The sequence below is a fragment of the Eubalaena glacialis genome, chromosome 3 (genome assembly GCF_028564815.1).
Source record: "Eubalaena glacialis isolate mEubGla1 chromosome 3, mEubGla1.1.hap2.+ XY, whole genome shotgun sequence".
NCBI classification, from domain to species: Eukaryota; Metazoa; Chordata; class Mammalia; order Artiodactyla; family Balaenidae; genus Eubalaena; species Eubalaena glacialis.
The window spans coordinates 47,931,574-47,958,498 of NC_083718.1; the positions used below are offsets into that span (position 1 = coordinate 47,931,574).

Genomic DNA, 26,925 nt, shown 5'->3' on the forward strand with positions numbered 1-26,925 from the left:
GCTACCTGCAGTTCCTGGGACAGCAGCATTCCTTTTCCTGTAATGTCTTTGCACATGCTATCACCTATGTTTGGAATCCCCTTCTTCTTTCTCACCCAACATCTACCCAACATTTAAACTGAACTCACCCTTTCCAAGAGGCTCCCCTGGGCTATTCCTTACCCTTCAGTCTGGATTACTTGCTTCTTCCCTCTGTTTCCATAAAATGCTGTATATCCCTCTAAGATATTGTTTATTGAATATCAGCAGTATCAATTTTCTACAATCTTTGATATATTTCTGTATATTTTCAGATAGTCTGTGAGCTCCTTGAGGATCAAGATTATTCTCAGGGGCAATCATAGTTCCTAGCATTACAATAGGCACACAATAAATAGAGAAACTGAGGCACAGGACTGTTAAGTGATATGCATGATGATTTAACAAGGAAGTAACTCTCAGAACCCAGTCTCTCTGTGTTTGGCACTTGTGTGATTTGATGATGGCGAAAGTCTTTCTGCCTTATGTATTAGGGACACAATTTCCTTTTATTTAGGCACAGTGTGCCACAATAGGTTATACTAACAGGATGAGGAAGAACAAAGGAGAAACAAAAGGATAAGTAAGTACTAGGATGAGGACAATCAGAGCATTCAAAGTCAAGGCTTTGAGCCAACTCTAGAAGTCTATTTAGGATCCTGGGCTGTGACACTATAGGGCAGCAGACAGGTATCACCTGAGCATGGGAACCTTTAAAGAGCCAGTAACTGTGTTTTCAAAGATTCCAGTCCATATTCCTGGTGTTGCACAGATCCTTGGGGTCACTCCTGAGGACCAAGTTTAGACTAGGGAAATTCAGTAATAGGTTCGCCCTAGGGAGTTGGCAGGACAGGTCAGGTCTTTTGAGACTCTGATGGTTTCTTCCCTCTCAAGTAAAGACACAAATGGTACAGATGAACCTATTTGCAGAGCAGGAATAGAAAGGCAGATGTAGAGAACGGACATGTGGACACAGTCGGGGAAGGGGAGGGTGGGATGAACTGGGAGATTAGGTTTGACATAAATACACTACCATGTGTAAAATAGATAGCTAGTGGGAACCTGCTGTATAGCACAGGGAGATCAGCTCAGTGCTCTGTGATGACCTAGATGGGTGGGATGTGGGGGGAGGGAGGTCCAAGAGGGAGGGGATATATGTATATATGGCTGATTCACTGTACAGCAGAAACTAACACAACATTGTAAAGCAATCATACTCCAATAAAAAAAAAAAGACATAGCTGAGTGTTTTAATTCAACTTTAATCTACGGTCTCCAGGAGATATATACTTGGGCCAATTTACAGAGTATATGAATCAAAATACCTGTCTTTTGCCTCATAACTAGCTACTAACTACTCCAAGAAGGCTGAGAAAAAGGTTGATTAAAGGACCCTGTGCCCACCCCTGTAATGTTGAATAACTAGTAATCTGACATTGGTTTTATCTCCCTAGCAAGGACTCTATTGCTGATTTTTTTTTCTCACAATGAATTTGTGGAATTTAGCAAGATTTACCTGTAACCGTTCTCCATTTTTAAGCCAAGTGATTACAGGTGGGGGCACTGCATCCGATTTGCATTCCAATGTCACTTGTCTGTTCCGTAACACAGTGAAATCCTGGGGCTCATCAGTTCCAGCAATATTAGGGGGGACTGGGCATGAGAACAAATACACCAAAGGCTTTTAATAAACAGGATATAAAATGATCTGGATTATCTGAGGTGTTCAATGAATGTTGCTTCTGCTGTATGAAATAAAAAGCATAAACTTAAAACATTACTCATTCAATTTATAGTACAATGATTACAAATAATGAAAAACTTTTTACCTTCCTCAGTACTTTCACATACATCAAGTAATGAAATTCTTCCAATGGCCACGTAAATGACAGGATAAGTAATATAATCACATTTTATCACCTTTTAACAGATAAAGAAACTAAGTACAAAGAAGGGATTCCTTGTCTAGCTCTACACTTGGTAATAATTTTCTCTGAACATCATATTTTAAAACTTCTAAATTAGGGTCTGCCCATTATAATATACAGAAATATATACATTTTTCTTAATATGCAGAAAGGGGGAGGGGCAAAATAGGGATAAGGAATTAAGAGGTACAAACTACTATGTATAAAATAAATAAGCTACAAGGATATATTGTAAAGGGAATACAGTCAATATTTTATAATAACTTTAAATGGACTATAATTTATACAAATTTTCAATCACTATGGTTTACACCTGAAGTTAATATAATATTGTAAATCAACTATATCACAATTTTAAAATGTACCTTTTTTATGTGACTTTTATATACACAATTTACGTGTCAGTTAGTGGCAGGTCTAATTTTTGTGTAGGACTGGCGGGGTGAGGGAAACACTCCTATATTACGCCAGCCCTACAGTTTCTGTTGCCTAGTCATTTAGGCTATGAGGAGATAAAGATCTTCCGTTAAGTTCTTTTAATGTTCCTCTCCATGAAGAGTAATTCGCATTTCTATGTCAAAATAGTATCGGCCACAGTCTAATTGGCCCAACTTCTCTAGAAGGTAATTTGGCCTTAAATGTGTGTGTGTGTGTGTGTACATGCATGCGCGTGTACTTGCATATAATCAAGTAAATATACCTACAGAAATTTATCAAAACAAAATAATTAAAGGAAGAGGCCAACACACATGTACCAAGATGTCTATAATAGTGTGGCTTATATTGGTAAAAATACAGAACAGTCTAAATATCCAAAAATAAGGAATGTATTAAATAAATAATGGCATATTCATAAAATGGGACATCATGGAATCACTAAAAAGTAATGTTATGAAAATACATTTTTTGACATGAAAACATGTTCACCATACCACTAAGTAAGATAAAAATAGTTAAATACTACATGCTGTATGATCACATTTCTGTGACAATATTTATATGTAAAAAGGTCTTATCTTTGTGTGATGAGATTATGATTGATTTATATTTTTATTTTTATAATTTATATTCTATGATTTAAAACCAATGAATATGAATTATTTGTGCAGGAACAAAACAAATAACTCAAAAAATCCATTAAACTATTCCCAACAATAGTTTAATGGACTACTGTGATCAAATATAAAAATCAGATTTGCAAAATACATTTTTCCTAATATATAAACATAGTTTTATGATATGTTAGATAGTTGCTCTATGTTCCGTAAATTATGCCTTTTAATTAGGTATTAATGTATGATGGACTGCAGGACATTTTGCCAACTTTACCATGCACTCTCACTAAATATTCTTTATCATCATCTCCTGCAGGACTGGATGCCAGACACGTATATCTTCCTGTATCTTCCACCTATAAAATTCGAATAAGTGAATGACACAATGTTAACATGCTGGTTTTGGTGATGAGAATAAATATCTATTAGAATGAATATAGAAGTCTCACACAAAGCAAGATATCATTAAGAGTACAGTAATAAAATTTAATAAATGGTTTTAACATTTGTGATTAAATGTAACTTATACATTTAATCAGTTAAGTGTATCAGTTACATTTGATACTGATACTGAGCATGGCTTGACATCTCTGTTACATGTAAATCTATGTATTTGACACAGATTTAACAGGGTTTTGGTATTTGATCTCAGAATGTTTGCATATTAGGTATATTTAATGATCTCAGAAAGGGCAGATACATATAAGGCCTACCACCATACATGACAGACTAGATACTACTCAGTATTTATTGAAGAAATAAGTATTTATGAATTTAAATTGCAGACTGAAAATTCTACCGGAGTCTTCCTGAAGAAAATAAAATACATTAACCAACCAATCAACTAACCAACCAAAAAAGTAAATAAAATATCAGGTTATTTTAATAAAGCACATTAATACCACATTTTTAATCTACCTTTGATATACATGGTGAAACAAAATAGCTATATTATGTAATTTGGCTGTAAATAGGTCAGGCTGACAGCAAAATCTACTATTTGCTGATGAAAACCAGAAACATTTCTTTAAAAATCTCCATACATAGTTTCCACTGGAAGTGTTAGTCTTCATTCATATTTGACATTGTGTAGAGGATGTCTTATGTATGTGTAAAGGATACACTGAAAAACAGATGATCTTACTACTGTGAAAAATATATTTTGGAAAAGTAGAAAATCCTGTTTTCATTTATTTTGTTACTTGAATACTCCTAGAACACTGGGAATTTTAAACTTCTTACATTCAAAACTGACTTTATAGATTATGGGAAAATGTTTTGGTAGGCTGCAAAAACGTCCACTGAAAAAATTTAAGACTAGTATGTTTGGAAAATTACTAAATATGACTTTAGAAGAATGACTGTCTCATCGTCCTTCACCTAAGAATTGGAAGTGATGCACTACTGCCTAGAGAATAATTTCTAAATTTCTCATCATATCTTTCAAACCTCTAAAAGTCAACTCTTACTTCACCAATTCAGTTTATTCCCAAATCATATTGCCCCCTCCACTTGCTGTGACTTAGCCAAACTTGCACCGTCATTCATGACTGTTTTGAGATCTTGCCTTCTCCAAGAAACATTTCCTGACAACTTATACCCGTCTGAATATTGACAGTTACTATTAGTAGCTACATTTCCCAAAGTGTGTTCTGTTAATAGGGTGTTTGAAAAATTATAGTTAGTCAGGTTTCTTTGGAGTAAGATTTTGCAGAGTTGTTGACATGCATTATGGCTCACAAAGGAGAGGAAGGTACAGTATATAAAGTTTTTCAGATCTACTTGGTCACAGACTTTTTCTCCCTTTGGAATAAATGACAGAATGAGGGTTTGATGGAAAATGTCTTAGCAAACTCTTGTCTTTACCACACAATTTGGAATTTGCAAAGCATCCATTAGGTAGCAGGCATAACTACATGCTATAGATACATACACCAAAAAGACACAGGTAACTAAGATATAATTTAGTAATAAGTGCTTTAACAGAGATATGTACCAAATGTTGTGAAAACACAGAGGACCAGAGGAATCAAGAGCAATCTTGGGACTTGACAATATTTAATTTTTCAATTCTATAATGTTTTTAATGGTTTTCTTATTGTTTTCCTAATTTTGGCATATGTAGTTTTATTTTTCTTAGAAAACTGGAAATTTCTTGAAGGCTGAGAAACATCTTATGTATTACATTTGTATTCTCCACAAAAGCTAGAATGTGTGGATCACCATTTAACACTCTATGGAAACTTTGTCTTGTTTTGTTATAACATAACTTTTCCTTCTTACGTTTAAGACCTAGTGTAATGCGGCCTTAATTTCCCTCTAAAGCTTTATTTACCATGATTCCTGTATACTTATGGTTCTAGTGCACACACTTCCCTGTCTCCATGGTATTCCCTATGTTACAAAATTCTTTTGCTTCCTTTTTGGTCTGTTGAAATTATAACATTCAAGAGTTTTGATTCAGTATGTGGTTTGACAGTTGGACCTGAGTTTTCTCTGGGTTACTGAAGTGCTTGATAGAGGGAAGAGGGGAATGGAAGGTGTGTTCTCCTTGATGTTAGAAACAAGAACTGGGCTGAGTTCCACTGGCTACGCTTTTTTTTTTTTTCATTCTCCAAAAATTTATTGAGCACCTGATATAAACCAGACAATGTGCTTGAAATATACTGTTAACAAGACGAAGAAGCTCCTTAACCCAAGGAACTCACAGTCTAGCCTAAAGGTAAATATTAATCAAATAATCCCACAAATAAATCATCATAGATCATGATAAATGCTGTTTATTGTAAAAAGTCATGACAAGTTGTGACAGGATATCACCCGAGGGCTTGATGTTCTCAGACAGTAGTAGGTGAGGTTTCTCCATGGAAGAGACATTTACGTTCTGAAGGATGAACAGGAGTCACCTAGGACAGGGGTAGGAGTATGGGGAAGACGGCATGGAGCTGTCCAAGCAGAGGAACAGCGTGTGCAAAGACCCCAGGGTGGGAGAGGGCACAGAGCACCTGAGGGCCTGACCTAGATCAGAGTGGCTGACAGCAGAGAGCAAACAGGAGAGTGGCCCGAGATGAGAAGGGAGCAGGGTAAGGACCTTGGCCTTTATCCCAAGAGAAATGGGGGCCACTGAGGTTTTTAAGCAGGGGACCTACATGATAAGATGTGTACTTCATGATCACTCAGCCACCCTGTGGAGAATGAACTGGAGAGGGCCAGAGGGGAAGTGCAGAGGCCAACATGGGAGATAAATAGAAGGAAAAGAGAAAATGAGAGGGTGTGAGCAACCCCATGTCAGTTGGGAGGCAAACCGGCAGAGATTAAGACCATGGGCTCGGAATCAAGCTGCCCAGTTTGTGTCCTGACTTTGTTACTTACTCTATGATCTTGAGCAAATTACCTAAGCTCATCTCTAAAACAGGGATAGTATCTGTCTATGTCCTAGATTGTATGAGGATTAAATGACAAATACACCTCAAGAACTCAGAATGGTAACTGGCACACAGGAACCTGCTGTGGCCCAAGGCCACACAGCTACTACTAGAAACAGAGAAATCCTGGACTGCTCTGATTAAAGTAGGGGGTGGGCGGGCCGGGCCCCGAGCCTCGTCCACTTGTTCACCCCTAACCACCACCTTGTCCTAGTCACACCCATGCAGCCCTAAATGCCTGGGACTTCACAGACTCCCTCTCTGCCAAAGAAGGTTGGCCTCAGAGTGGCCTGTTGGGAGCCTGTCTCCTGGGCACTGTGTGAAAAAATGGGGTGACAGCAGCTGACCCGTTTAAGAGTTCTGGCACTCAGGGCCACGCTCAACTTTATAACATAACTAGACTAGAACCTGAGAAGGCTTTTGCTTCCCATACTTCATCTACCAAAAGGAAAAAAAAGTCTAAATACTCTTCTGCTTGCTAATGTCTATATAAACTGTTTTATTTTTTAAATAACGATGAAGGGGAAAAAGGCCACAAAACAGACAAAAATAGCCTCGAAGGAACTCGAAGGAAATGTAGATCTCAGAAGGGTACGGTTAACAGAAATGCCTTTGAAGGAACTCCTGAGAAGTTTATGGTGGCCCTCACTGCCTGCCTGCTTTATTCATTCTGTCTCCCCTCTCTGCCCCTCCTAAGCCATGGTTCTGATTCGGTTTCGAGCAGAGACTTAGTCAACTCTGGGTTCTAACCTCCTAGAGATTTGCTTGGGGACAAGGAAGTCCATGTATCAACCACAGGCCCCACTGCAGGAATGGCCCCCTGAGACCTCACAGCCTGTGGCTGGTCAGGGTCACTGGGGGGATGAAGTCAGGGTCTATGAACCCACAACCCAGCCAGCTGTTCCAGAATTAGGTCACAATGAGAGGTACTTGGACTCCCTGTGTGCCCAACACCTGTCCTGAGCCATTCCCGACATTCCTGAGCAGACGCAGCCTCCTGATGATTCTGGTTTGCACAGATGGGACTATGGGATCATGATGGCAAAACAGCCTCACTTATCTGAAGACCAGGATAGTTGATAAACCCGGAACTACCCCAGGACAAATGAGAGCTCTCACCAGCCCAAAGAAAGCACCCAAAGGTCAGAAAAGCTGGGAAGACTTGGGCAGGGGAGGCCCTCTCCAGACAAGGTGGGCTGCTGGACAGCACAGATATACAGAGACAGAACGAGAAACTGACAGGAGCGCTAAAGATTGTACAGACAATACTTGTTCATTGGCTGGGGGGAGGGGGAGTTGGAGATAAGGGGAGGAAAACTGGCAATCAGCCAGTTGTCCCCAGCTGCCCCGGGGAAAGCACATAATTTCTGTTCCAGAGAGACCAGAGCTGGTGGAGCTGTTCTTCAGGGCAGCACAGCCTTCTCCGGCTCACCTCAGTCAGCCGGGGCCAAGTCTGTGGACTGCCGTCGCCCCGTCTCCTGGGATGCTCTGCTCCACTGCGCCACACTCGGCTGGGAACGCCTGAATCCTTTTCACCAAACCCTTCCTTTTCATTCTACTGTCTTTGCAATTTTCTGGCAGAATTAGTGTGTCAATCTCTCCCAAGATCTCCATAAACTGCTCGACTGTCGCTTTCACTCTCCTATCGAGTTTGCAGAGAGCTTCAGCTTGCAAATCCTTGGCTAGAAAACCCTGCAGGATTCCGGAAAGCTCTTTATTCCACTCTTCCAGTTGGTCAGCTATCGTCTCCACAGACTTCTCCAAATCTTTCAACTTCTTTAGTTCAACTTCTTCCTCTGGACTGTTCTTTTTCCCAAGTAACACGACCCGGCAACCATTTCGTATTCCAAGTGCTGACACCGGCCTCTCCATTTCCTTCAGAGATTTTCCCTTAAATATGGGTTTCTGAAAAGGCAGTGGGACCCCTGTGGCCTCTGCCAAAACCTGGGCCGGGTCTTGGACCACTGATTGGTTCACTACAGCCCTCTTGCGGGATAACTTGAAGATCGTGCTTCTCATTAATGTGGGTGATGGTCCCGCTGAGCTCGGCAGCCGCCATTTCCTCGCTCCGGGCTGAGCGAGGCCGCGCTTTCTTCTACACCCGCGACCTGCGAGCGCAGGCGGCGGCGTCCCTGGTGGATCCGGCATGCCCTCTGGTCGCACTCCGGATGGCTGATCGCTGGGAGGGAGGCGGACCGGCCTCGGCTGGGGGCACCGACTGGGGTGGCTCTCGGGGGGGGGTGGGGTCGCCTCGCGGTCTCCGCGCGCCGCCGCGCTCCGCCGCGCTCCGCCGGACCCGTGCTTTGGCTACGCTTTTGAACCAGACCCAGGATTGAGACCAGCTCCATCACCGAGCAGTGGCTAAGTACTTGGCAGGTGAATACTTAATCTTTCTGTGTCTGTTTCTGGAGTTGTAGAAAGGGGATAAAGACGCTGCCTCACAGAGTTGTCATGATGGTCACGGGTGTGATAGAGCCCATAGCTGAACATAAGACTGACACGATTTACAACCCTTAGCTCTCTTTTCCGGCTCCCTTTCTTTTCTGTTTCCTCAGTGAAAATGTACATGAAATATGATTAAATAATGTATTATTCTACTTTTAAAGAAATGATGATTATAATAACAATAAAATCAGCAACAACAGCAATCATTCTAACTCCGTTTTAGCATCACTTCATGCCCGTGGCACCAGTCTAAGCACATCAAGTTAGACTGTCTCTAAAACCCCAAGTATATACGTTCAGTATTATTACGTTTTCATGCCCAGTTTACAGATGAGGGCGTTAAGGAACACATGGATATTTGTAATATAAGGTTTGCCTTTGTTTGTAGAACAGTATATTGTTACAATAAGACATCCCAGACATACTTCTCTTTAATATATTTACATTTCAGATTAATTTCCTTAAACACAAACTAAAAGAACAATTTTATTGAATTGATCATTTTTTGAAAAATTGTGTCTCTTCAGATTTTCATGTCTGAGATTTCTTTCTAGAGATCAAAAGTGCTCTCTGAAGCCTCACATATACGTACGTTGGATTGCTTTTTGCCATTTCTGTAAAGGGCTACATGGCACAAATTAAGGGCTTTGGGAAATATGTTATCACTTATAGAACTGTGAAAACTTGCAAAATTAATGTGAAGGTAACTTGCTTTCTTCTGTGTTTAATATGATAATTTCACTTCTTCCTTCTAGGCATGTTACTTTGTAAGTGTCTACCCAATCATGCATGTCATAGAACCAATCTACCCTTGCTAAAGTTACAGAGATCTGTGATATATTCAGACTCCAAGACAACTTCTCCAACATTTCTCATAGATAAGCAAGTAAGAAGTTTAACCCGGAAAATAATTGTATGAACTCTGAACTTACCTGAGCACTAGATATTCGAAGAACCTCTCCTCCTCCAAGAGTTTGCATCTGATCCACCTGTGGAAGGGGCCGTCCGTCTTTCATCCAGGTAATTTTAGGAGCTGGGATTCCAGAAGCAGTGCAGGTAAGTTCAAGTGGATTATTAACAATTACTGACATCTCTACAGGTTCTTCAGATCCATTGATATGAGGTGGTTCTATTTAAAAGGAATGAAAAACAACAACAAAATAAACTTGCTGTTTGATAGCAGATTAGAAAAACTTTAAAATTCAACTCAAATTTATGTTCGTACAATGCAAATTGATTTGAACAAGGATACCAAAATAATTCCTAGATGTTATTATCATTTGTCACTGGAACTATTTTATTTTTTTTGCAATTTATTGAGGGACAATTTATTAAACGCCAGCACTATGTAAGTCTTTGTGCATTATCTTTTCACTGGCACTATTTTTTTTTTTTAATAGGTTTATTTATTTATTTTTGGCTGCCTTGGGTCATCGTTGCTGCGTGCGGGTTTTCTCTAGTTGTGGTGAGCAGAGGCTACTCTTCGTTGCGGTGCGCGGTCTTCTCATTGTGGTGGCTTCTCTTGTTGCGGAGCACGGGCTCTAGGCGCATGGGCTTCAGTAGTTGTGGCCCGTGGGCTCCGTAGTTGTGGCTCACAGGCTCAGTAGTTGTGGTACATGGGCTTAGTTGCTCCATGGCATGTGGGATCTTCCCAGACCAGGGCTCGAACCCGGGCTCCCTGCACTGGCAGGCGGATTCTTAACCACTGCGCCACCAGGGAAGTCCCTACTGGCACTATTTTAAAAGAGATGGATCATGCCTGTAATAGATCATGAAGTAAATGGCAAGCCATTAAAGGTAATTATAGCTCAGCAATTGGGATTCAGATAATTAGAGCAGTCTTACTTAACTGTAAAGATTTGAAAACTATAAAAACTAAACTAATCTTGTACTATTTTTAAAAGAGAGTTACTTAAATATAGTAGTGTATTTTTGCACCTTTTAAATATCTATTGGTTCTACAAAAGCAATGGGCAAATGCTATGGAATTTTGCAATCATTTTTTCCGTGCAGAACTTTAAGAGGAAACAATGACTAAGCAGAAGAAAAAACAGTTATATTTGGAGACCATTTCTGTATAAACCACATTTGTTATGTCTGGGCAGAAATAACTTCCTTTTTTGTTATTTATACTTCTAAATTACCTTTCTCAAGAGGATGTTAAGGAATCTAAACACTTGGAGGAAACAGTAAAGTTTCTTAGTCCAACTATTCCTAAGTTTAGGAATCACTTTAAAACAGATTTCCCTTACATAGATCATTCAAATTTTCTATTAACGTTTCCAGCTTACTATTTCACGAGGCAGCAAAAATAGCTGTTGGACAGCTCCAAGGATTAGCTGTGTGTGTGTGTGTGTGTGTGTGTGTGTGTGTGTGTGTGTGTGTGTGTGTTTAAAGTCAGGCGCATAGTTTAGAGCAGAGGTTCACAGCAGAGGATCTGGAATCAAATAGCCTGAATTTGGATCTTAGCTCCAACAATTATTAGGTTAGTAGATTTGGGCAAATCTCTAAAATAAGTATAGTACTATTATTTAACTAACAGAATTGTGAGGATTCAATGAAATAATCTATAAACTACATTTCTTTTGTGTTTCTGAATCTGTTTTATTTTATAATTAAAGGTTTTAAGAAAGTTATAACTACTACTAAGTCTACTACATCTGTTGGCGTTATTATTAAAAACTGCCTCCTAAAAATTTGTATCTTTGGTCCTCGTTCTCCTTTCTGGAAAGGAAAATTTAATACATTATAATTTATATTATATTTAATTTACATTATAATTAATTAATTTACATTATATTTATATTTAATTTACATTATAATTAAGAAGTCAGAGTTTCTTAACTATGGTCCCACATGACTACTCTTCTTCACTTTCATGCATCTTATTACATTTTGCTGTCAAAATACATTTTCTTAAGTGCATTTTAGATCAGTCCAAGATTTCTTGGTTAAAAGATGTCAGTGTCTCCATGTTGCTCATTGAATTAAATACAAACTCCTCATCATGGCTTCCAAGCCTTCCACAACATAGCCTCAATCTCTCTTTATAATATTATTTACTTTTAATACACTTTATGTAACCTAGACTTCAAACTAGACTACTTTTCTCCCTCAACAAGTTCAGTCCCTTCTTGCTCTGTGACTTTACTAATGCTATTCCTTCTACTGGAATATCTCCAATAGTCCCACCATCCCCTAACTGAGCATGTTCAAGTACTCTCAAGGTCACTTTAGTATCATTATGTTCATTTGTAAAAACCATAAGTCCTTTCTTGATTCTCTCAACAAACTATAAAATTTCTATCCCTTTTAATTTCCATAGCACGCTGGATGGAAAAGCACTTATCTGATGCTCCATTTGACTACAGTCAATTCTTTATTCCTCTCACTTATTGGTTATTTACTATGTGTCTGTCACTGTGGATACAAAGATTATTTAAGCACGGCCTTAATCTCAAAAGCTTACAGTACTAGATTTAAAATAACAACATGTTCCCAACTGGTTCAAATACCAGTCATCAGATCTCACATGTGTTAAGTGATTGCGAACCATTTTACTCTGTATCTTGTCCATATGTCTTGTACTTTGAGCAGAATAGGAGTTGTCCATACTCTGATGACTCCAAAACTTATATTTCTAGCCTAGATCTCTCTCCTGGGCTCTAGATCTATATATATAATTATCACATAAGCATCTTCAGTGGGTTGTTTGAAAACAACTTCAAACTCATCATATATTCAGACTGAACCTGTTACCTTTTCCCTCAAAACCTGGTCTTTTTCCAGCATTCCCTGCATTTACGTGATGAACCCACCAATTGTTCAGTCACATAAACCAGAAGCTGGGAGTCATCCTCGATATCTTCTTCCTTGTCATCACTGTCATATGGCCAAATCCACCACCAAGTCTTAATACTTCTACCTGCAACTAGTTCTAGAATACATCTTTTCCTCTCACCTGCATCACTAATCTGAGCTATAATACCGTTTACTTGGACTAATATCTCCTCCTTCCTGGCTGTAGCTGCCTACCCAATATCATTTACTTGTTTCTTTCTTATAAACAGACTTCAATTTTGTTAGGGCTGTCAATGTGCTAAAAACTACATTTCCTAGCCTCTTTAGTAGATAGTAGATGGAGTGGCATGTGAAGATTCTGACCAATGAGATATAAGTAGAGGTAGTTTTGTGGGGATTCTAAGAAAATCCTGAAAGGGGCAGTTCTTTGCCTTTCCTATTTTTTCTGCTCTATTCTTGCCTATAGTGATGCTGAGGGTGAGCAGCCAATGCATGATCACGGTCTGACTATGATATAAAGGTCAAAGGCCAGGAGAACTGTTAAGATCTGAACTGCAGAACCAATGCAACTACTGCCCACCTCCAGACACCTCATTCAGTGAGAAAAACAAAAGTTCTTTAAGTCACCATGTTTAGACTCTCTGTTAATCACAGCCAGACACAATTCCTAATAACACACTGTCTCTCAGAACCCACTCCAAGCCACTCTCCACTTTGCAATCAGAGTGGTCATTTCAAACTGCAACTCTACTCATGGCATTCCACTTGTTAGAACTTTTAATGGTTTCCCATTGTTCCAGGACAAAACACAAAATGCTTAATGTGGTCAACAATCCCTTCATAGCCTGAACCCTGTCAACTCCTGTACCCACCAGCTTTATTTTGCATGATCTTCTCCCTTGTTTTTAGTATTTTACCCATAGTGGACTTTCAGAACCCCTAATACACCATGACACCTCCCACCAGGTGGACAGAATTAAGTTGAGGTTAGTGGTTCACCAAATTAGGACACTTAAATTCACATTTCTATTGTAATGTAGATCAGAGTGAAGTTTTTCCGGTTTTAATGGAATTAGCTTTCAACAGATGCTGAAATGCTAAAACTGCTCTTTCTTCTGTTAAGCCAGTTTTCAAATCTGTTTTAAGAGAATATCCTTATAAACCCTGCAGGTGGGAAGGTTGTTCTTTGTACGTGACTCTAACAACATTGGTGTTATTTTTCTTTTTGTGTGTTCTACATCCAGAAAGGTACTGGGCCCTGATTCTGCTCCTGGGTTCTAGAATTCCTGCAGAAGTCTTCCTTCTCTTTGTCTCCACTGCCACATGCTACACCAGGCCCCTGTATTTTTAGGCCTGTGTGAGTTTAACAGACTCTCCGATTCATTCTTCACTCTGTCATCAGAGGGATTTTTTGGGAAGTGAAATCTGACTGTAGCATATTCCTGCTTGAGCTTCTTCTACTGCCGTCGTAATGAGGCCCAAATTCTCTAACTGAGGCTCTTCACAGTATGGCTTCTGTCCAGGTATATTTCCAGTCTTGTCTTCTACTCTTGCTGTTACACTCAGCTTCAGTAAGCACGGATAGACAACTCAAGGTTTATCATTTCTAGGTAAAAGATGTAGGCATCTCCTCACTCATCTCTATAGTCTTACTTTTTAAGGCTTAGATGTATCCTTGAAGAGACCTTCTTTGAACCTTCCCACAGAATTTAATTTTCGCCATGTCATCCTCATCACACTCATAAGTAATTACTTTTTCAATATCTGTATTCCCCGCCAATGCAGGAACTTGAGGGCTGAGACCACATCCTTCCTATTCAGTGATGCAGTCAAGTACTTGTCATACCATATGTCACATAGTAGGTGTCCAATAATTATTTGTTACATGTTGACTAGAAACATGACTGGCACATAATATATAGTCAATAATTAACAATTAATAGGTAATTAATGTACAAGATGTCATCTCTTGATATTCCTCATATTCTGTGAATTGCTATATGGGAATTTGTTATTCCATCCTTCCTTACAAACACATGCTTTCTTCTGCCTTTTGTCTCTAAATATTCTGGTGTACTGCCTCCACTCTACTACCTTTCATTCTATGGAATACTCATCTACACCACAGTATTTCTGTTTGTTTATTTAGATATTGTTCTGTCTCCTGCTACAGTTAAAACTCACTTTAATCCACCTGATAAGTACCTAGTTCCATTCAGTTCAAGCCAACAGATAAATATTATGTGTCAAATGCCATGCTAAGCCCTTTTTACAGTAAGTAAAAAGGGTACTGATCATCACAGAGTTTAACTAAGGATGAAACAGACTTTTAAAGTTACACAAATAATTAAAATTGTAATAGGTACTACGAGAAAGATTATAGGATGTCCTGAAAACATTTGGCTAGACTCTTGCCAAAATTCTTATTTTTCCTTGTGGGGTGCATTTTGTTAGAAAAAATGTAAAGAGCCTGAGGTTTTACCTCAATCATCGTGAAAAAAAAAAAAAACTCCAAAAAATTATTGATTATTGAAATAATTCATTTCATTCATTTTCATTTCTCTTCCAAAGTCAAATTTTTTTACTTCAAGGAAAAGAGATGTTTTCACTTTATACTATTTATTTGCATGTAGAACACTGGAATACCTATTTAAAATACTTACTTTAATGCACAAAAGAGTAAATAGAACTAGACTATTTGAAATGATCATTACAACTATAATCTACAGACTGGATCATTTAAAGATTGTTTGGAATAACATAATAGTATAAATATCATGCTTTTCCATTAAATTACTAGCATCAGAAGTGATTTCAGTTCTTCGAAAAAGTTAAAAAGCTACTTATCAATTGGTTGTATGACATTGTCAATGAATAATGTTTTACAAGTGGGAGTGTTCATCCTTTTACACAGATAAGAAACACAATAATTTAACATGCTTCAGATACTAAAAGTAAACCTAGGTGAATTACAGAACAGAAATATGAAGTACAATGAAGTTTTTACAAATTTTGTCCTATAGCCAATGATTCTAAGAATTATACTTACTTATTGTCTTTATTATCACTTATTTTCCAATTATTTTACTTACCTAGGACCTTCAGGATAAAGTGTTTACTGACTTCTCCTGCTTCATTTGAGGCAATGCAGGTGTACCTTCCTGAATCTTCAGTTTCTGCTTTGATGAGCTGAAGGACCATTTCTTGAGAGCTTATTGACAGATGGGCGTCAAGCCCCAGAGGCTGGCCATCTCTAAGCCAGGACATCCTGGGAGTTGGGGTTCCATCGGTAAAACATGTCATGGAGGTGGAACTACCCTTGACAATTGTGATTTCCTCTGTTCCCATCCCATTGTCCAGTTTTGGTGGTACTGTACAGAAAACAAAATAAAATTATATATCTATTACAATTTGAGATCAATTTAGATTAAAAAATTTAAATGGTTCAATTAGTTCCATAGTGTTTCTATGATCTATAAAAATATAGAATTTAAAATAGCATATAATTAGTTGATGACTTTACTATAAAAGCATGTGTTATGTAGGCTAATTTTTAACCTTCCAAAATATTAGCAATAAGACCTCAATACTGTTTCCTTGTAGAACATACAAACTAAATGTGTTTTAAAATTTGGCCATTTTTTAACATCTTAGTTTTTCCTTTTAAATTGTTATAATGTATATTATTACAGAAGTATACTTCCAGCTACTTTATGTGGAATAAATAAAATAATAATAAGTTCCAGAGTAAATTGTATATAATCCAACATAAATCATTTGTAGGCTATAGTAAATAGTTACTTAACTGTTCCGAGAAATTCTTGGGGATTGTGAACTCTGGTCTAGCAAATCTTAATAATTCAGAAATTGAATGTTTTGAGTTCTATCTCTACCTAACATACACACAGAGATATTTAGTATATATGCACACATCCCTTCATACTTTAAATACTCTCAGTGAGACACTAACCTTATTAGAAAACAGTCTTAACTTTCTCTTTGTATGAAAAGACTGGTCTTGTGTCTGGATTGAAATACTATTTTAAAAAATTTAGATTTCATTGAATGCAAAATTCCAGGTTAGAAAAGTATTTTGACAGACAGTATGCTCCAATATATATGGACCCCTTGGGAGAGCAGGCATTCTAGAAACCCTAGTTAAGATCCTATTTTACCACTCCTTCCTGATACGTCAATATTTAAATTAAGGCTGTTGTTTAATATTGGACACAGTATAGTACTAGGATTGTTTCTGGTGACATACCAAAAACTTGAAGACTGTAATGTTTATTATCCACCCCGGCTCTGTTGGAGGCCACACAAGTATACACAGCATCATGAGACACCTGAGCTCTCACAATCCTGAAAAACAGTTTGACCCAACACTTCGTAATTTGATCCCATTCAACATATACAAATAAAACATTTGTGATAATACAAAGATTAAAGAAGGTGATTTATTTTGGGAAATTTTAGTTATAAAGCTTATAACCATCCATCACAAAATATAGATGCCTCCAGTGCCACTTATTCGACAGAGCCACTGAAAATATAACACAATATGAGAGTTGAATATTTTTCAAATATATGTTAATAGAGAATGATGAAAATCATGAAAATCACATGATTGTAGTAAGCATCTTCCTATCATTTTGCCATATGAAGTTTTAGCTATAATAGTAGTTCTTGAAAAAAATACATGATACATATATGTCTATGAAAGACCTATTTTATACAAACTTACTAAAACATGAGCATTTAAATAAGAATAATAAACCATGCCAAACTTATATTTGCTATCCCCCCTCTTCCAAAAAAATACTGAAAGGGAAACAAAAGTAAAAGCTTAGGGAAAGACATTTTTAAAACATTATTTAGATGAAGTTAAAGTTTACAATCACAGTAACTTTGTCTAGCAAATCATACACAATGAAAGCTGACCTGACAACTTGTCCTCCAGACAGCAACCGGACATGGGAGGAGAGAGGCAGAGGAAGTCCATTCTTCAGCCAGTTTATCTGTGGTGGAGGCATCCCTGTGGCTCTGCATTCAATATTTATTGAAGTATCCACCAAAGCCATTAGTTTCTCTGCTTCTTCTTTATTACCCCTAATTGCAGGTGGAACTACGTCATGTAGAAAATGAGAGAGAAGGGGGTGGGGTGGGGTGTGTATTACCAGTTCCAATCATTTCAACTACATTTACCCATATTTCTGCCTTGTATCCCAAAAGGAAACAACAAGGACATCGCATTTTAGAACTAAATGCTTCAGACACCTACTGCTGGACCTTCATTTCTTCTGATCGATTCCTAAGGCAGCATAGTCAAAAGAGGGTGAAATTTCGTATTTACCATAGACGTTCAAGTTAAAAATTCGGTCTTCTTCTCCAGCAGGATTAGTAGCAACACACGTGTATTTCCCCATGTCAGATGGGAGGGCTTCATAAATGTTTAATGTGCTGCCATCTGCAGTCACCCTATAGAAAAGATTATATCAGAGGCACTGAGATGATATATATGGAGCTATTTCTGGAAAACTCATTCCAGATTATTATATTCTTTAAAAAAAGTCACCCTAAAATGCATCTTCATCTTGGATATAATGGTTCAAATCTTTTCCACTAAGTACATGGAAGCCTGTTAAAGTCAGAGCTAGTGAAACTGGTAGAGATTTCAGGCAACCAGCTAAACTGCCACAGTAATGGATCTCATATATCCACTGCCTCCTTATGAGAAAAAAGGAAGTGAACAAAATCAGGTTAGGAACTTTTCTACCCAAATCATGGGCAAAGACATGTTCTTCTCAGAGATAGAATGTTTTGCCCTTAGTTATCAATATAAGGCTGGAATTAAATGAAAATTATAAAAACTCTGGTATAAAAATTGAAGAATGTTACAGTAAAAAATTAAAGTGAAAAATCTAGGTATAAACAACTTACTAATACTCTTAATGAGAAGGAGCAGGATAGGATAATTTATTTAAACACTGACAACAACTTAGTATTTATGTATGGGTATAGTTTGCAAAAATTTTTCTACAAATTGCTAAAGCTTTTCCTTTGATTTACATAATAGTGAATACTAACTATACAACTAGGTTATAATGATATCTAAATTAAGATTATTGCATTATTGATTCTCTTCACACACCATTAATTATCAAATAAAACTTCCTGTGTTTTACAGAGAGATTAAATTGCTATCTACAGTCATTCTTACAATAGTGATTTTATTAGATTCTCCCACTGTCAAAAGTAAATACTCCATTTCTACTATATCATGTTATTAAATATAATTATTGAGAATTACAATTTTATTATCTGGGTCTATTTTATTTTTTCTTTTTCAGAATATGAATTTTAAAATTCCATGAGTTTAACCATATGAATAAACAAAAAGCAAGTTGCCATGACCAAAGGAAAGTAGTAAGTTGACTTTGGAAAAATTACTGTATTTGACTGACAAATTGGCCCATTTACAAACCTACACATATTGTGGAGCTGGGAACAAATAATAAAGTGGATATAAGAATAAGTATATTTGGGATCTTAATGTGAGAGGAGAAGTAATAGATCCTAAATTCCTCGGTACAAATATTATCTTATAGATCTTGAGGTCCCACTGACTATCTAGTACTTGGTTTAGAATAGGGTTGATATCAGCTGATTTAATAAATAACTAAATATTTAACTATTCAGAAATGTCCACACCAGAGAATTGAAACTCAAAATGTACCTCTAAACTAAAACATTGTTTGGCAATTTACCTAATCTTGTAAAGGGGACAAATGTGTAAATTTTAACGTGAAATGATTTCAAAGAAAATAACATTTATTTTTCTTTAAATTATGTATATTCAATTCATTGATTAGAAAATATACTGCAAACCCTTAAATTTAAAATACTGGTTCAAAATGATAAAGTTTGCAATACATTTAATTAATGCCTTCTGAGGTATATATAATTCTTCGAGTAATTATAATTATTCTGGTATGTGTATATTATGGGGCTTTGTGATGAAATAATACAGTAGAGTGTAGAATTCTGCAGTGTCCTTCAAAAGGCATTTGTTGTTGAAAGTAGCAGGAATCCCTTACCACATTATCATTCCATCTCTATGTGGTTTGTGGTGTGAAGTGTCAGCTGAAAACGGGATTTGGACAAATCACTATAGGAGATGAAGAGGTTATGATGATAGCATCTTTTCTCAAAATGAGCCAAGCACTATGGCATGTCTGGTGGTTTGGTGATTTCAGGACACAAAATCATATCTAAGAGATGACTGACGAATCTTTTGTAGGATGAAATTGGTTTGATGTTAGCAAGAAAGAACGAATTATTTTATGATGTGGACTTTGGTATACATGTTCTGAAATTAGAGGAATAAAATCTACAACAGTTAACTAACACTTGCAGGAATGAACATGTGAGGAGATTTTATAACACAGAGTTGATAAATAAGGAACACATACACACACAGACAAATACTTTTGAGTGATTCTCCAAGGAGAATATCTGTGTCCAACTCTCTAAAACTGTAGAACACATTACAATTAATGATGCAAAAATTCTTTTCACACATACCGAATTCTTTCTGTTTCACTGTTAGTTATGGGCTTTCCATCTCTAAGCCACTGAATAAGTGGGGTAGGAATGCCATTTGCATTGCAGACCAGCTCAACATTTTCCCCAAGAAGGACACTGACTTCACTTGGAATCTCAGCACCAGCAACATTTGGAGGAACTTTGGAGAAATAATTGACTTTCATTAACAAGGCACAAGAATATAAATTCTAATGAATGCAACAGAATCATAGAAAAATATGCCATTTTTATTTCATATTCTTTCTAGATTGTGGTTCAAGATCAAACTCTTGTTATTGCCATAAATTATTTTTAAATGAGGAATAGGTAGAGGAATCACTTCAATATTACTGTTATATTGTAAGTTGGTATAATTATTTGCTCATGGTGGTTGGTGACATATCTACCTCATGGGCACCCCTCCTGGCCAAACGGAATCGCTCTTAGATTAAATCCTCAATAGATAGCTCAGAATTAATACAGTTCACGAGAATCTGTTTTATAAAATTTTGGCATAAACATCTAAGGAAAGTATCTAAGTTGGTTAATTCTTTCTCTATTTAAATATTATTTATTCTGAACAATAGATAGGTTTATTATTGGTTTCAAGATTTAATCATTTCTATTCCCTTTTTCTAGCCATCTTTGTTTTTCACCTTAATGATACATTTAAGAAATAGTGTGTACTTAAAAGCTTTTGCACAGAAAAGGAAACCATAAACAAGATGAAAAGACAACCCTCAGAATAAGAGAAAATATTTGCAAACAAAGCAACTGACAAAGGATTAATCTCCAAAATACACAAACAGCTCAGGCAGCTCAATATCAAAAAAAACAAAATAAAACAATCCAATCAAAAAATGGGCAGAAGATCTAAATAGACATCTCTCCAAAGAAGACATACAGATGGCCAACAAACACATGAAAAGATGCTCAACATCACTAATTATTAGAGAAATGCAAATCAAAACTACAGTGACGTATTACCTCACACCAGTCAGAATGGCCATCGTTAAAAAATCTACAACTTTGTTATAGAGCAGAAAGTAGCACACCATTGTAAAGCAATTATACTCCAATAAAGATGTTTAAAAAAAAAATCTACAAACAATAAATGCTGAAAAGGGCATGGAGAAAAGGGAACCCCCTTGCACTGTTGGTAGAAATGTAAATTGGTGCAGCCACTATGGAGAACAGTATGGAGGTTCCTTAAAAAACTGAAAATAGAACTACCATATGACCCAGCAATCCCACTACTGGGCATATACCCAGAGAAAACCATAATTCAAAAAGACATGCAGGGCTTCCCTGGTGGTGCAGTGGTTGAGAATCCGCCTGCCAATGCAGGGGACACGGGTTCGAGCCCTGGTCTGGGAAGATCCCACATGCCGCGGAGCAACTGGGGCCATGAGCCACAACTACTGAGCCTGCGCGTCCGGAGCCTGTGCTCCACAACAAGAGAGGCCGCGATAGTGAGAGGCCCGTGCACCGCGATGAACAGTGGCCCCCGCTTGCTGCAACTAGAGAAAGCCCTCGCACAGAAACGAAGACCCAACACTGCCAAAAATAAATAAATAAATAAATAAATTTATTAAAAAAAAAAAAAAAAAAGACATGCACCCCAGTGTTCATTGTAGCACTCTTTACAATAGCCAGGACATGGAAGCAACTAAATGTCCATCAACAGAGGAATGGATAAAGAAGATGTGGCACATATATACAATGGAATACTACTCAGCCATGAAAAGGAATGAAATTGGGTCATTTATAGAGACGTGGATGGACCTAGAGACTATCATACAGAGTGAAGTAAGTCAGAAAGAGAAAAAACAAATATTGTATATTAACGCATATATGTGGAATCTAGAAAAATGGTATAGATTATCTTACTTGCAAAGCAGAAATAGAGACACAGACATAGAGAATGTATGGACACCAAGGGGGGCAAGAGGGGGGGTGGGATGAATTGGGAGATTGGGATTGACATATATACACTACTGATACTATGTATAAAATAGATAACTAATGAGAACCTACTGTATAGCTCAGGGAACTCTACTCAGTGCTCTGTGGTGACCTAAATGGGAAGGAAATCCAAAAAAGGGGATATTTGTATACGTATAGCTGATTTACTTTGCTGTACAGTAGAAACTAACACAGTACTGTAAAGCAACTATACTCCAATAAAAATTAATTAAAAAAAAAGAAATAACATGTATATACAACTCAACAGCAAAAAAACAAACAACCCAATTGAAAAATGGGCAGAAGACCTAAACAGACATTTCTCCAAAGAAGACATACAGATGGCCAACAGGCATATGAACCAGATATTCAACATCACTAATTATTAGAGAAATGCAAATCAAAACTACAATGAGGTATCACCTCACACCAGTCAGAATGGCCATCATCAAAAAATCTACAAACAATAAATGCTAGAGATGGTGTGGAGAAAAGGGAACCCTCCTGCACTGTTGGCGGGAATGTAAATTGGTGAAGCCACTATGGAGAACAGTATGGAGGTTCCTCAGAAAACTAAAAATAGAATTACCATATGATCCAGAAATCCCACTACTGGGCATATATCTAGACAAAACTATAATTCAGAAAGATACATGCAGGACTTCCCTGGTGGCGCAGTGGTTAAGAATCTGTCTGCCAATGCAGGGGACATGGGTTCGATTCCTGGTCTGGGAAGATCCCACATGCCACAGAGCACCTAAGCCCGTGTGCCACAACTACTGAGCCTGCGCTCTAGAGCCCGCAAGCCATGACTGTTGAGCTTGTGCGCCACAACCACTGAGCCTGCATGCTGCAACTACTGAAGCCCACGCGCCTAGAGCCCATGCTCTGCAACAAGAGAAGCCACTGCAATGAGAAGCCTGAGCACCACAACGAAGAGTGGCCCGTGCTCATCACAAGTTGAGAAAGCCCGCGTGCAGCAACGAAGACACAATGCAACCAAAAATTAAAAAAAAAAAATTATATTAAAAAAAAAAGATACATGCACCCCTATGTTCATAGCAGCACAATTCACAATAGCCAAGACATGGAAACAACCTAAAGAAGATGTGGTACATATATACAATGGAATACTACTCAGCCATAAAAAAGAATGAATTAATGCCATTTGCAGCAACATGGATGCAACCAGAGATTATCATACTAAGTGAAGTAAGTCAGAAAGACAAATACCATATGATATCACTTATATGTGGAATCTAAAATATGACACAAGTGAACCTATCTATGAAACAGAAACAGAATCACAGACATAGAGAAGAGACTGGTGGTTGCCAAGGAGGAGGGGGTTGGGGGAGGGATGGAGTGGCATGCTGGGGTTAGCAGATGTAAGCTTTTATATATATTATAGAATAGATAAACAACAAGGGCCTACTGTATAGCACAGAGAACTATATTCAATATCCTATGATAAACCATAATGGAAAAGAATATTTTAAAAAAATGAATGTATATAGATGTATACCTGAATCACTTTGCTGTAGAGCAGAAATTAACACAACATTGTAAATCAACTATACTTCAACAAAAAGAAATATTGATTTAAAAAAAGAAATAATGTGTAATAAAAATATTGACAGTAGTATAAGACAGAAACACATTTTAATTCTTTCTAAATAATTATAGTGGTGTGCTGGAGGCAGCTCACACCAGCTTGCAAGAGCCAATTTTGCACATCTTTCCTACTCCATGTTCGGTGCCATCATATTCGTACCTTGAAATGGGCCACTGTGGGAATACTTACACCATAGAAACTGACAAATGATTGGTTACAAATCAAGACCTTTTTGTCTGCAGAGTCAACTGTTAAACATTTACCAGCACATTGCTATATAATATCTCCAAATCTCATTTTAGTCGTCCAGAAGATGATAATAATTATATCAAATTTGTACAATTTAGAAGTTGAATCAAGAATGTAAATGAGACATCCTATAACAAGTATATAATATAGGAAAAGCACAGACTAGGCCCTATGTGTATACACAATTTCTAGTCCTAAGACATAATAGCATATATAAAAAGTCTGGCAAAATGTTTGGTCACACCACATACCCCATGATTGGCATCTATTATTATTAGTGCATTAAACATAATTAAACATGCAATTTCTGACACTGAATCTCTGAATAGCAGTTTTTCCCTTTTTACTTCTGAAATCTTAAAGCATCACTAATAGGAGAAACCACTGTTACTCATCAACATCTTAATTTTTCTTTAATTTCAGTTTTTAGGTGGTGGGTTTTAACTAATCTTATTGTGATCACTTTGCAATATATACATATATCAAATCATTATGTTGCACACCTTAAACTAATACAGTGTTATATGTCAATTACATCTCAATAAAACTTGAAAAAAAATTTCAATTTTCTGGAGTTAGCTTTAACAGAGCATGCAACAGGTAGATAATACATATTCACAATTGCATTTATAACTGACGAGAAATTCTTTTCAGTAACTATAATAAAATTGGAAAAAGCAAGCATTTCAACTTAGTTTCAAGTTAGACTTCCATTTCAATTTAAACATTAGGCCAAAAGTAATACCCCAAAGGTTTGCTGAAAATCAAAAGGATGCAAGTTCTCCCTGCAGTGCTCAATTCTATGCTGGAACATAGTAGATGTTAATTAAATATTTCTTGGATGAATCAATGCTCCTTATTCTCAAACCAAAATAGTATAAGATTCATGATTATTTAAGCTCATCTAATCCTTGGCCAGTAATTAGAACATATTTAATCTCTTCATGAGATAAATCTTACTTATCTATATAAATAGGAAGAGACCTATAGGCTTAGCATCAAAATAAGTTATTCCAGTTTTAAATAAACAAGTAATTCAATAGAATATATACTATAGGAAGGTAAACATTTCAGGAAACATGAAAAAAAATAGATTTTGAAATTTCTACTATTCTTTTCTCCACATTTATGTCTATTTTCATGAAAATACTATCTACTGGCAAATGTAGGACAGAAAATTGACAGTATTTTTTATCTAATGATGTTTTGTAAGTCAAATCATTATGCTGCGCACCCTAAAATTATATGGTTCTTTATATTACTTATATCTCAATAAATTGGAAAAGAAATAAAATATCCAAAACATGCAAAAAAGAGATATTTTGAATCCATTATAAATGATCTATTTAGATGTACACTTATTTTGTACTATAGATAGAATGTAATAAAGAAACTGAAGACAGATCAGAGTGTACCACACATACCTTGAATTGAAAGAATGTAATTTTTCTGTGCTTTTCCCTCCATATTTGATGCAATACATGTATAGTTTCCACTGTCTGAATGCTGAGACCGGGCAATTTGGAGTTTGCTACCTCCCGACAAAATATGAACTTCAAGTGAGTCAGAATTTTCTAGAGGTAGAAACAAAGCAAAACAAAACATAAAAAAGCTTTTATTTTAACATCTCTACAAGTCACTGTAAAAATGTCTTACTTTATGTGACAAATGTATTTTTTTAAGTTTTTCCCTTGTACTTTGATTTTAAAGGACAGCCTTTTTTTGAAAATGGAAAGGAGAAAAATCTCTGTAAAATGAAGAATCCTTTTGTAGGGCTTCCCTAGTGGTGCAGTGGTTAAGAATCTGCCTGCCAATGCAGGGGACACGGGTTCGAGCCCTGGTCCGGGAAGATCACACAGGCCGCGGAGCAACCAAGCCCGTGCTCCACAACTACTGAGCCTGCGCTCTAGAGCCCGCGAGCCACAACTACTGAAGCCCGCGAGCCTAGAGCCCGTGCTCCGCAACAAGAGAAGCCAGCACACTGAGAAGCCCGCGCACCGCAACAAAGAGTAGCCCCCGCTCACCGCAACTAGAGAAAAGCCCGCGTGCAGCAACAAAGACCCAACGCAGCCAAAAATAAAAATTAAAAAAAAAAAAGAATCCTTTTGTAAGTTTATATTACAGTACATTAGGCTTTATGAACTAAACACAGCTATGTGCATAATACTGAAAATGTGCTAGTTTATTAACCTAGTGAATCAAGAGCAAAAGAAAACAGTCATAAAAAAATGCACAGCTACATTACCTATGGGTTTGTGGTTCTTTAACCATGCTATCATGGGAGGTGGGATTCCAGTGGCATCACATGTTAAAGTCACAGGATTGCTGATTGTCTCCACAATGACTTCTTTTTCAGGCCCTTCAATACTGGGTGGCACTGTAAAAAGACAGAAGAAAATCATGTGTCCTCATTAAGTTAATTCAGGATACTTTCTTTCATTTGCATATCTGGGGGAAAAAGACTTATATTAGAGGCAGATGCTCACCATATACATTGAGGTGGAAATTTTTATCATCCCGTCCTGCTACATTTATAGCTCTACATACATACTGGCCTGTGTCAGATACCTAAAAGAAAAAGATACTATTGTATGTGCTCCATTAAGTTATAGATGACCAATCACACCATTCGAGTGTAGATTAAATCATCAGTCATCTTTATGCTTAAATGCCCCAGTCCTAATTGCCTTCTACAATCCTGCTTTTTTTTAAATGAAAAATGAGGATAATGGCATTGATGATGTTATTTTTTAAATGAAAATAATTTTTCACTGTAGTAAGGGGAATATGCAACTTCCAATTCTCCCTTCCATAATCCCACCAAGGAGTCATGGCACACA

The 26,925-nt window shown here is 37.2% G+C and overlaps 2 protein-coding genes across 6 annotated transcripts in view; both read right to left on the bottom strand.

Moving 5' to 3' along the window:
* Positions 1–26,925, bottom strand: part of HMCN1 (hemicentin 1) — a 508,722-nt gene that overhangs the window by 104,665 nt on the left and 377,132 nt on the right. For all 5 annotated transcript variants that reach the window (XM_061187531.1, XM_061187534.1, XM_061187532.1 and 2 more), the window contains 11 exons: positions 26,572–26,653; positions 26,331–26,462; positions 25,510–25,659; positions 20,257–20,416; positions 18,026–18,150; positions 17,614–17,797; positions 16,937–17,034; positions 15,765–16,043; positions 9,804–10,000; positions 3,276–3,357; positions 1,535–1,671 (listed from right to left, as the gene is read on the bottom strand). In XM_061187531.1, the coding sequence (XP_061043514.1) occupies positions 1,535–1,671; positions 3,276–3,357; positions 9,804–10,000; positions 15,765–16,043; positions 16,937–17,034; positions 17,614–17,797; positions 18,026–18,150; positions 20,257–20,416; positions 25,510–25,659; positions 26,331–26,462; positions 26,572–26,653 (1,626 nt within the window). The remainder of the gene's footprint in view (positions 1–1,534; positions 1,672–3,275; positions 3,358–9,803; positions 10,001–15,764; positions 16,044–16,936; positions 17,035–17,613; positions 17,798–18,025; positions 18,151–20,256; positions 20,417–25,509; positions 25,660–26,330; positions 26,463–26,571; positions 26,654–26,925) is intronic.
* LOC133087904 (BAG family molecular chaperone regulator 1-like) lies at positions 7,864–8,445 on the bottom strand. The gene has a single exon (XM_061185614.1). It carries the CDS (start codon positions 8,443–8,445, stop codon positions 7,864–7,866), a length of 582 nt encoding a protein of 193 aa, XP_061041597.1.

Bases quoted from the DNA above. Each gene is read 5' to 3' on its own strand.
- LOC133087904 (XM_061185614.1), bottom strand. From the start codon at position 8,445: ATGAGAAGCACGATCTTCAAGTTATCCCGCAAGAGGGCTGTAGTGAAC.